This window comes from Schistocerca cancellata, chromosome 2 (genome assembly GCF_023864275.1).
Source record: "Schistocerca cancellata isolate TAMUIC-IGC-003103 chromosome 2, iqSchCanc2.1, whole genome shotgun sequence".
Taxonomy (NCBI): domain Eukaryota; kingdom Metazoa; phylum Arthropoda; class Insecta; order Orthoptera; family Acrididae; genus Schistocerca; species Schistocerca cancellata.
The window spans coordinates 395398227-395410695 of NC_064627.1; the positions used below are offsets into that span (position 1 = coordinate 395398227).

At 38.9% G+C, this 12469-nt stretch overlaps 1 protein-coding gene across 1 annotated transcript in view; it reads left to right on the top strand.

The window, feature by feature from the left end:
- LOC126161816 (ubiquitin conjugation factor E4 B) overlaps positions 1–12469 on the top strand; it is a 288976-nt gene that overhangs the window by 109415 nt on the left and 167092 nt on the right. The window contains exons 11-13 of the mRNA XM_049917917.1: positions 7298–7418; positions 8349–8494; positions 11911–12233. Coding sequence (XP_049773874.1) covers positions 7298–7418; positions 8349–8494; positions 11911–12233 — 590 coding nt within the window. The remainder of the gene's footprint in view (positions 1–7297; positions 7419–8348; positions 8495–11910; positions 12234–12469) is intronic.

Sequence of the window (12469 nt, forward strand, 5' to 3'; positions counted from 1 at the left end):
TCAGTAATACAATAAGAATCAGCTTTATTTTTCAAGGAACTCATTGACAGAATAGAAGGAATGACCCATGAGGAATCTCTTCAGTTTCAATTTGAAAGCACGTGGATTACTGCTAAGATTTTCGAATTATTGTGGTAGCTTTTTGAAAATGGGTGCAGCAGTATACTGCACACCTTCCTGCACAAGAGTTAAAGAAGTCTGATCCAAATGCAGGTCTGATTTCTCCCAAGTATTAACTGAATGAAAGCTGCTTATTCTTGAGAATAAGCTAATATTGCTAACAAGAATTGACAGTAAAGAATAAATATATTTAGAGGCCAATGTCAGAATATCCAGACTAGTGAACAGTGGTCGGCAAGTGGTTCACGAACTTACACCACTTATTGCCCAAACCGACCGTTTCTGAGCCAAAAATATCCTTTTAGAATGCAAAGAGTTACCCCAAAATATAACACCATATGACATAAGCGAATGAAAATAAGCAAAGTAGGCTAATTTTCATGTCAAATGATCACTTACTTCTGATACCGTTCGAATAGTAAAAATGGCAGCATTAAGTCTTCGAACAAAATCCTGAACGAGGGCTTTCCACGACAGCTAACTCTTATCTGAACACCTAGAAATTTGAACTGTTCACTTTCATTAAGCATATGCCCATTCTGTGAAATTAAAATGTCAGGTTTTGTTGAATTGTGTGTTAGGAACTGTAAAAACTGAGTCTTACTGTGTTTTAGCATTAGTTTATTTTCTGCATGCCATGAACTTCTTTCATGAACTACACTATTTGAAAATGAGCAAGTGTTGTATACAACAGCCTTTACTACCAAGCTAGTGTCATCAGCAAACAGAAATATTTTAGAGTTAGCCGTAAAACTAGAGGGCATATCATTTATATAACTAAGGATTTTAGGAGTGGCCCCAACACTGATTCCTGGGGCACCTCCCCCCCCCCCCCCAAACCTCCCATTTGACCATACCCTCCTCAGACCCCACATCACAGCCATTCTCAATACTGTGGAGAATGACCTTTAGCTGTTTGCTCTTGAAGTAAGAGGTGAACCAGTTGTGAGCTACTTCCTGTATTCCGACTTCTAGCTTCTGGAGCAATATTTTGTGATCAACACTATCAAATGCCTTAGTTAAATAAAAAAAAAATGCCTAGCATTCAAAACCTTTTGTTTAACCCATCCAGTACCTCACAGAGAAAAGAGAATCTAGCATTTTCAGTTGTTAAAGCCAAACTGTACATTTGATAACAAATTGTGTGATATAAAATGATCAATTATCCTTACATACACAGCCTTTTCGATACCTTTAGCAAACACTGATGGCATAGAATTAGGTTTAAAATTGTCTACATTATCCCATCCTCTCTTTTTATAAAGCGGCTTTACTACTGAGTACTTTAATCATTCGGGGAAACTGACCATTCCTAAAGGAAAAATTACAAATATGGCTAAATACAGAGCTAACGTGTGCAGCACAGTACTTTAATATTCTGCTAGGCACTCCGTCGTATCCATGAGAGTCCTTAGTCTTCGGTGATTTAGTTATTGACTCAATCTCCCCCTTGTCTGTATCACAGAGGAGTATTTCAGACATCAATCTCAGAAAGGCATTCTCTGTAGAAACTAAATTTTTGTTTAATTCACTAGCAGTGTTGAGAAAATGATTGTTTAATACTGTACATATATCGGATTTATCAGTAACAGAAATATTTTTACTATGAACTGACTTTATATTGTTGACCTTGTGCTGCTGACCAGACACTTCCATCACAACTTGTCATGTGGTTTTAATTTTATCCTGTGAATTAGCTATTATATTTGCATACCACATACTCTTTGCCATCCTAATAACATTTTTAGGCACCTTGCAGTACTGTTGATTTCGACTACTTCTAACATTGTGAAATAATTCCCCTCTTTGTTCTACGTGATACCCTTATCCCACTAGTCAGCCACCCAGGCTGCCTTTTACTGCTGGTACCCCATTTAGAACATTATAATGGAAAGCAACTGTCAAAGAGCATGAGAAATGTGTTAAGGAAAGCATTATATTTGTTATCTATGTTATTGGCACTATAAACATCCGGCCACTCTTGTTCCTTGATGAGGTTTAAAAAACTCTCTATTGCTGTTGGATTAACTTGCCTACCTAGTTTGTAATTAGATGTGACATTTGTTTGAGTACAAAAGCCTTTTAGTATTAAAATTTATGCATCATGGTCTGAAAGGCCATTCACCCTTTTACCAACAAAATGCCCATCTAGTAATGAAGAATGAATGAAAATATATTGTCTATGGCTGTGCTACTCTTCCCCTGCACCCTAGTTGGAAAAAAACACAATCTGCAATAGATCATATGAATTTAGGAGATCTGCCAACATCATTTTTCTTGCACAATGATATACAGAATTAATATTGAAGTCACCAAATATAATTAATATATACTTATATGGATATCCATATAAGTATATAGTTCTGGCTTTACCGGCCATGACCTTCTTCTTCTGTGCGGATGCACACGTATTCCCCGTACTCTTACGGGACTTGGAAGAATGTCTTCCACGAGTAATGAGTGTGTTGGGGTGGGACACTATGAATGTGGTGTGTGGACATACAAGGTGAGAATGTGAGTATCGCGGGGCGAGATAGTCCCTGAAGTCGCACTATCATATGTGCCCTCGGTGGCTCAGATGGATAGAGCTTCTGCCATGTAAGCAGGAGATGACGGGTTCGAGTCCCGGTCAGGGCACACATTTTCACTTGTCCCCGTTGATCTATATCAACGTCCGTGCGCAGCTGACAGTATTAATATAATTTTAATAAAGATAATTAATTTCTGGTACTTCCTATAAAGTGAATCAAGAACCCTCTCTAGCTTGAGCAGAAATGCTCTGAAGTCAGAGTTAGGGGACCTATAAACAACAAAAATTAGAAGTTTAGTTTCCCTAAATTCAACTGCCCCTGCACAACATTCAAATATCTGTTCAGTGCAGTGCCATGATACGTCCGTGGACTTAAATGGAACATGGGTTTTTACGTACATGGTCACTCCCCCACTCCGCAAGGAACTCCTTGAAAAACAGCCAGCTAATGTGTATCCTGGTAAAGGAAGCCTCTGAATTGTCAAATTATTTAAGTGGTGCTCCGACATACCAATAATTTCAGAGTCAACATCTATAAGCAGTTCATTAACTTTATCTCTAATACCACTCATATTCTGATGAATTATGCTAATTCCTTCTCTACTTGGAAACGTGACTTCCTCTGAAGGTGAGTTCGTAGTTAGAGGGACTTCCTTTAAACAGGTATACCAAGGTGTATACACCCTGGGACAACCGGGAAATCTGGGAAAAACCCAGGAATTTTTTCATCCGAGAGAAAACCGGGAATTTCTTAGAATTCCGGGAATTTTTCATTGTTTCAGTTTTCAGTTCAATTTCTGTAATTTTGACTGGTAAGAAATGATACTCTGACAAAGAATTTTACTGTATCCCACCACTGCAGAACAATACTGCTGCCATAAAATGTAAACGAGATAAAAATATTAAAATAAAAGGAAATGCGCCATTTACAACAACAAAACACAGTGCACACACAAGAGTCTGCCAACAACGAAATGTGTCAAAGGCTATAGGATGAAGACTATGCAATTCTTCATAACAACAAACTGCTTCCAACGACCGTGACGTCACAGCTGTTCATATCAAGTTAGTTTGAAGAGTTGCTAGTGGGCTCTTGCGTGTGTGCTGTTGAGTCACGTGTGAGCAGTACCCTCTACCGCTTCTGCCTACCTGAAGTGTGACTGTTACGAGTGTTAGCTGTATCAGCAGTACCAACAAGCAGCCATATGCTGCCTGGAAAAATTTTTCTGGCGCGCCCAAGCTGCTAGATTCGCACATGCACAGAGCAGTTTGAGTTGTAGTGGGGAGGAGAAATAGTCTCCTTTTAGTGATTTTGCTATTTACTCTTTATTTACAGCTCTCATGTTAAATGAAAACAAAATATAATTCTATGACCGGGAGCTATCAAGTGAATTAAAATAATTCGCATAATTAAGGAAGTCGAAAGTATGTTATTAGTTTCCTGATTTTATTTTATTTCCACGTTTTTGGCAGTCAAGCATTAATCACATTGCAGAACAATGAAGTTATTTTTGTCGATCTGCTAAAGAAATTTGCCTTTTATTAGTTTTTTTCGTAGAGGCAGTAAATTTATTTGAAACAAAGTGTTTCATTCCACACCATTGGCTAGTTTAAACTTTTTGCTAATTTCAAATGCACATTTTCATCTTCCAGCACGTATGGTATTATGCCGTAATAAATAACCAAACATGAGACAATACAGTACTGGTACTCCAAGAAAATTGTCCGCAGCTCGTGGTCTCGCGGTCGCACTCTCTCTTCCTGAGCACGGGGTCCCGAGTTCGATTCTCGGCGGGTCAAGGATTTTCACCTGCTGCAAGATGACTGGGTGTTTGTGTTGTCCTCATCATTTCATCATCATTCATAAAAGTGGCGAGTTTGGACTGAGCAAAGGTTGGGAATTTGTACAGGTGCTGGTAACCGTGCTGTTGAGTGCCATAAACCAATCATCATCATCATCATCATCATCATCATCATCATCATCATAATCCAAGAAAATTTGCATCGCGGGAACTTTATATCAGGTTGGGGCTTACATCTTTGTAAATCTGGACACGCTTTAAGCCAAATTATGAATTTTAGTATTATTTACAAAATTCCAATGTTTTCGGAGTATCGTGTGATGTCCTGTTTCGCTTACGACGTAATTTACGATCTCTCAATGCTATGCAAGATCCGTAAATGCTATATACATGCGGGCTTCCTACGTCATCGTAGTTGCACATGGGCAACACCTGTTTTCTGGTGTTGTCTGATAATTGGTGAAACGAATTCTAACAGGTCGCGGGAAAATATTGCGAATGATGGTTTGAAAAGCATTTCTTTCAAAGTAAATTTAATTTTGTGCAAGGTGAATTATGTTACGTACGAGAATGTCCTTTGAATATCTTATATCGCAGAACACTTGACTCCCGTTTAAAGCTTAAACACTTTAAAGACCAGACGTTTACGTCATTGTTTAAAATTTTACTGGCACATTTGCGTGATGTATCTTAAAGCATAACACATGCAAAGAAGACAAATACTATACGTAAAAGCTTAGCTTTTCTTGTAGCTACACTATGTACATTAATTTAAACCATTAATTTTTCCTATTTGTGTGCTAACGCTTCATAACAGTGATGTTGCTATTGGCTGACTACATCACGTCCCCTGTCCTCTGAAGATCTGCTGTCATCAGCTGGTGAGATCACGTGATATGAGCTATGACTGGCTTACAAAAGCATCGCAATCTCGATTTCACTAAAGTGCTGTGATTGGTGGAACTTGAATTTATACTTTCGTAATACAAAAATAGGCAGCGTACGTGTTGCTGCATACAGAAGCTTGTCCAAAAATGCGCGTGTGTTTTTTGTGTGTGTGTGTGTGTGTGTGTGTGTGTGTGTGTGTGTGTGTGTGTTCGTTTTCTAAAGTGTCCGAAAGTTCTACACCAGTCTGTCAAACCTAAACCATTCAAAGATAGATAAGTTTTACAGTTCCGAGGGAAAGTTTACTGTCACTTAAACTGGGAAAATGTGTATTTTCACCCAGGAGAAAGTGTACTTTTAACCGGGAAAAATCCGGGATTTTTTTTCCTTGTCCCCATATACACCCTATATACCGATCAGCTGATGTCAGTCTAAAAATGGTGCATCTCTAACACCAATTATTACAGGAATTTTTCCATGAGTGATTCCACCTCCACCCACCGCACTGTCACCTATAAACTTTGCCAGCTTCCCCTTCCGACGCCTATTGAGGTGCAGGCCATGCCTAGTGAAACCTGATTTACTGATAGACTCAGCTGGCAAGACTGAAATGTGACCCAGACCCTCTGCCAGCAGTGCTTTCTCCAGCCCCACAGTAAAGCACCTAACAGCCGCATTAAGATGAGGCCGATCATGACGCTGAAACAGTTGCATGAAATGTACATTAGTGCCACCAGTTTGAGCAGCTATCTTTACCAGATCATCAGCTACATCATATTCCCCATCCCTATCAAGACTATTACTTGCTTCACCCACTATCTCTACCTGATCCTCCTTCGTAAAATTCATACATAACTCTCCTATGCTGTCAGTCACCTGAGCCAACCCTGCACTAGCATTCACGGTGCTGGTGACCTGGTACTCACTCCATAACACTTCCTGCAGCTGCTAACCCACACCTCTACTGTGCGAGCTATCTGGCAGCAGAACCTACTTCTTTCTGTTTGACTTTGTAACTGACCTAGGCCTCATAACTGCTGAGGACTTCTGCATGTTTCCTACACCTACAGCTACAGTTACAAGGGGCTCCTCTCCACTCAACCCTGACAGTTGCTGAAATCTATTGCATATACATAAAGTATAACTGTCTGAATACCTCCTCCTCCTAGCTGCCTTCTTGCCAACCATCAGTTTCCATTCTCCAGCACCCTTCATCCCCCTCAACCTATCTAGTTCTTCCTGTGCGTGTTGTAACTGCAGCTGAAGGGCACAGGTCTTATGCTCCTGCTCCTCTATCAACTTATTTCTATTAGAGATTCTGCATTCCAATGAGAGGATCTCACTAGGATATCCACTGGCTTCCCCATTGCATTCCCCCCCCCCCCCCCCCCAATGAAAATACTTTGAACAAATCTCATACCGTAACCGATTACTCACAAATCTACGACAGAGCCCACACTTCTCACTCATGGTAAAATTTTACAGTTACTGAAAGAAAACTATACACCTATGTTACCTAAGTTCAGTAACACCGGTGGAAGTATTTATAGAACTAGCAATAGCGTTCTCGAAATTCTCTCTCTACTAATAAAAGCAACTACTTTTATTAATACTACTAAACCACACCTAATACCAATACCAACAAAACTTCACAAAATTATTTTTTAAAACCAAAAATTCAAGTGGTCACTGGAACACTCAATGAAGTTAAAACAGGTTTTAGGGTCACCATCCTTTATGAAGAGGAAAATATTGTAAATTGATAAATGATGCTGTTCTGGTGCTACAGGTGTGATGGATGTTTTCTAACTCACCAGCAGAGAAAAACTTATTTAGTTATAAAAACTGTGTTGATAATAGGAGCTCATCTGTCACTCTGAGTGGATTTAGTTTGATAACACTCTTGTTTAATCATCGATCTTCAGCTTCATTATTTGTTGTTTTTTTTCTGTTGTTACAGATTAAAATGGACAAGGTAGATGTCTTCTACCCATTCCACCCATCAAGTCTAATTGATGTTAAAAATGAAACAAGGTTAAAATTTACATCTCAGGAGGCAACAAGTTGGCTGGATGATCTCAGTGGGTATAAATGTATTGTTTTCCATTTCCTTACTTTTGAAACAAAGAATTAACGAAGATAATCCAGATCTGTAAGTTTCTGTTGGCGCAATAGGCATATCATTCTTAATGAAGATACAACATAAACATTTTTCTTGCTACATCTTAAGGAACAAAGTTGTTATTTGTAACTTAATGGTTTTCTGGTTATATTTTATATGAAAATATGCAAACTATTTATCTTTGTCATTTATGTATTATATACGCACATTAACTTTATAGGAACCAAGTACAGCAAGTGGTAAACTTTGATTTATTGGTAGAATACTGGGGAAGTGCAGTCAATCTACTAAGGAGATTGTTCACAGATTGCTCATGCAACTGATTCTAGAATACTGCTGAAGTGTGTGGGACCTGTACCAAATAGAGCTAACAGGGGATATCAAATGTATACAGAGGAGGACAGCACGAATGTTCATAGGTTTGTTTAATCCTTGGGAGATCCTGAAGGAACTGAACTGGAAGACTCTTGAACATGGATGTAAACTATCCCAGGAAAGTTTGTTAACAAAGTTTCAAGAACCAGCTTTAAATGATTACTCTAGAAGTGCATTACAACCCTCTACATATTGCTTACGTAGGGATCATGAGGATACGATTAGAATAATTGCTTCACACACACAGAGGCAGTCAAACTGTGGTCTTCGCGTGCTCCATACATGAATAGAACAGGGAGTCACCCTAATAACTGGCACAATGGAACATACCCTCTGCCATGCACCTCACGGTGGTTTACAGAGTATAGATGAAGATGTAGAAACAGATATATTGTATTCTACCATTAAAATTTAATATGAAAGCAAAACACTTCAGAGCTTATTGTGTAAAATTAAGATTGATAAATGATCAAACAGTGAAAATTGTGTCTTTAAACTGCTTACACTTTTCCAGACCGATCACTGACTCATAAATGGCGAGAACCAAAGTTTCCAACACAGTGCTGGTTTCTGACCCTCCACTGTCATCACTTGGCCCTGCTTCCAACATGCCACAAGTATCAGCGCCGCATTAGAGCTCTTCGTGATCTGCAGAAACTGGTAACTGTATATTTCCTATTAAGGTTGTGAGATTCATCTCTTCTTATCACAGTCATAAAACCAACCATTGAAATTGAGTATGGCATGCAAAAGGCAGTTATCTTTCTTATAAAACAATTTTACAATTAGATGTGTGAATTCCGCGTGTTTCTTCTGTATAATTTTGTGCAGCAGCCATTTGTGTTTGTAGTAGAGTTATTAGTGAGTACATGTCCAGTGGCTCTCATTTTCAGGCTTGAATTGTGTTTTATCACTTGCAAAAGTGGAATTTCTATTATAAGGGATAAAAATAGCATAAAATGTGATGGCACACTTGACCTTGTTGGAATTTGAAGACTTAATCGTGGACTATGCCTGAACGTACTATCTCTGTCAATCATGCTAGAACACTTGTTAGTAAGAGGCAATATAATCCACTTAAATTCCTCCCACCCCTTCCCCAAGAAGGGTGCCACCTATAACGGTAGCAATGTTTGACTAGCTCATTACCATGGTATCTCTTGCCAGCAAGGAAAAACAACAAGTGCAGAAAATATGGCAATGAGTGTGAAACTGGAGCTGTGGGGGAGCAGGGAAAATGTTTCTCAACTAAAATATGAAATGAGTTGCTCCATTGCATCTGCTGTGTGTAGAAAGTTCATTGTTGATAAAAAAAAGGAACATGTTTCAAAGTGCCATGCCACTCTCAGGCATGCATCTGGATTGACTGATCGTTACACAACAAATTTTCAATGGCCAATGTGTCGTCATCTGGTAACCTGATGATTATGGCACGTTATGCAATCATTCATTCAACAATGATCAATCAATCCGGCTACATGCCTGAGAGACTCTCAAGCAGCATATTCACTGGGAAAACCTACAAACAAATTGAAATGATAATTACATCGACACCCTAGCTGCAAACAGGAGTTGATATACATAATTGGGGACATGTTGAAAATGTGTGCCCCGACCGGGACTCGAACCTGGGATCTCCTGCTTACATTGCGGATGCTCTATCCATCTGAGCCACCGAGGGCACAGAGGGTAGCGTACCTGCAGGGAGTTATCCCTTGCACGCTCCCCGTGAGACCCACATTCCCAACACGTCCACACCACTACTTTTGTAGTGCGCCTAATAAATCTTTGTCCATCAAACTCATTACTCGTGGAAGATTAATCTACTAAGTCCCGTACAAGTTGGGGCATAGCATTTGCTAGGTCAGTGTCCAGGTAGCCATATTTTAACTATATATGGAGGTGGTATCTGTTCCCAAAATAACAGATACCACACGCTACAAGAATCCGTTCGCTATCTTGTTTGAAGTAGCTTGCCTGTATTTCTGTTTTCTTATTCATTATTAGATCCGTTAGCTGAAGTTTTATCATGTGTTAAGTTTGATTCACAGATTTGAGTCAAAATTAAGGATCTGCTCTGAAGTACACGCAGCACTTCATGATACAGATAATCTCAATCTGATTGCTGCTGCAATATCAGGTGCAGTAACTGCAGCATCCCTAACAAAAATTATGAAACTCTTGAGATGGGTATTGCTGCAGTTAGCACTTTAAAAAAGAATGTGTCTGAATATGAGAAAAATACGTAAGTTTTGGCTACCTGCTTATATAGGCTGCACATGAGAAATTGGACATTGAAGTAATCAAGGTGGACATTGACAGGAGCCATCGTGGGGGATGAAGATTATCAGGTGTTACGAAACCTCGTCCAGTAATTTTCAAGTTGTCTCTTACCGTACTTTAGACACAAAAAAATTAACAAGGCCAGGGCTCACAATGAGAGAAGATCTTACACAGAAACATCTAAGGATTTTGAGTAGGGCCATATCGCATTTCGGCTTTCAGAATGTGTGGACTCAGGGTAACAGAGTAATTATCAAGACCACAGCCGGAAAGAAGGCAGTTACAAACATGACATAACTAACTAACATGAAGTGAAAGTACCTGAGCCAAAGTGAAAACTTAACATCTCTCTCTTTGGTTTGCTATTAATCTAGTGTAAAATCCCTTGTACTCAAAATACTATCTTGAAATTGTATAAACCCTGTAACTATCTTTGTACATGTGCCTTCACATGCTGTTCTTGTAATTGTAACTCTATAATTTCTCTCTGTACTAGATCCTCCACGTATATTCTTCTATTGCCCTTAACTGTGGTATTACTGAACTTTATTTACTGTTAACACTAAACATTTGCCTAGATTTCTCTAACTTGTATGTAATGGTAGCACTGTAATTATTATTATTTTCCTAGTTACTTTAGTAACTCAACTTCTTGGTTTAAACAGCTAGGAACAAAACTGCAAACCATGCTATTTTAGTAATTTCTTATTTGATAGATAGCTTTCTGCATTAATCTTGTAGTTATTACTACTGGTTTTCTCTGCTGGCAACATCAACCTTGTAAACCATTCACTTCTCTCCTCCTATCCTGAATTGTAGGTAAGACAATTTGTTTTGACCATAGTCTTAACAAGAAAAGAAATTTAAAACTCTTCTTGACCCTTATATTCATTTTATTTATAGTGAAGAGTTAAACGTATTCAGATTGGCGTTTTTGTAGCCGTTATCACCAGTGTCCACATTTTTCATTGTGACCCATTAGATCTTTTAGTCATGCTACCTCTCACAAGATGGCATGAGCATGCATACTACTGCATATTGCCTCAGAGGTGTGAAATGCAAGTGAATCGTTTCCATAATTTATACCTGAGTCTGCTTGTGACTGACTTGTAAAGCAAAATATAGCAAAAGATCATTGCTACATTACACACTCTGCCATAAAATGTCATGCATGTGGTCCAACACAAAAGAACTAAAATCGTTGCTACATTACACTGTCTGCCATAAAATATCATGCATGTGGGCTGACAAAAGAAATGGAACTGGGGCTGCATATACGTGTTCTTACCAAATATTCACACTCAATGATGGTTGCCTTCACTGTAGGATGCAGTTGAGTTCAGAAAATCTGCATTCATTTTTTTCATGAACTATGTAAAATTACAGCCTTTTGTTGACATAATAGCTCGTGACAAATAGTTCCTTAGCAATGCAGGTAGTCTCATTTCTTTTGTGCTGGAGAAATACATTGTCCCAGATAACCTTTAATGATTATTTATCGAGGTGCTGTACAGATGTTAGGCTGGCCGAAAATTAGGAAGTTTGATGTTGTACTTCTCTACAAATTTATACTTAAGCGATTTCTTTTGCAAAGCTGTTCTCATCTTTGCTCTCTAGCTCAAACATTAGTAGATTTTACATTGCTTGTGACGCAAAACCAGTGATTTCTCTTTAGAGGAGAAAAAAATTGTCTTTTGAAATGTACTGTAAAGGGAAGCAGTTGTTATGGTTTTACTGTTTGTTTCTCAGACATGTAACAGAATTTTTACGTATGGCTGTTCATGTTTGTCCAGGTGGATGAGATGCAAGCGACAGAGCCCCAGTGGCGTGATTTGGGAACAGCTGCACGCAACAAAGAATTGCTGCGTCGGTGGAAGCAGCAGGTGAAGAAGTTGACACGAAGCAAAGCATGTTCAGATACTGGACTACTGGACGAATCACTTGTGCGTCGCTCATTAGTATTCTACTCATCTGTGGCAGAGCTACTGTTGAGTGCATTGACTGACCCAGCTGCTCCACCAGGGCAGCTGCTGCCCAGTAGTGCACCAGCTGTTTTTTCTGCTCTGCCTGAGTGGTATGTCGAGGATGTTGCTGAGTACCTGCTGTTTGCACTCCAGTTAGTATGCATTTATCTGCTGCAACCTTTCTTATTTGTTTTCTTTATCATTATGCAGTTTGTTTTTGATTGTTATTTTGGTGTATGCCATGACATGAAAACTGCTGACCATCATACAATTTCTAATGTTTTATAGTTTGCAGATACTTTATTCTTAGGAGTCTTTAGGAAGCTGTATTCTACTATCAGTTGTTCTGTACCGTCACTAACTATAACTTCAGCCACTACTTTCCCTC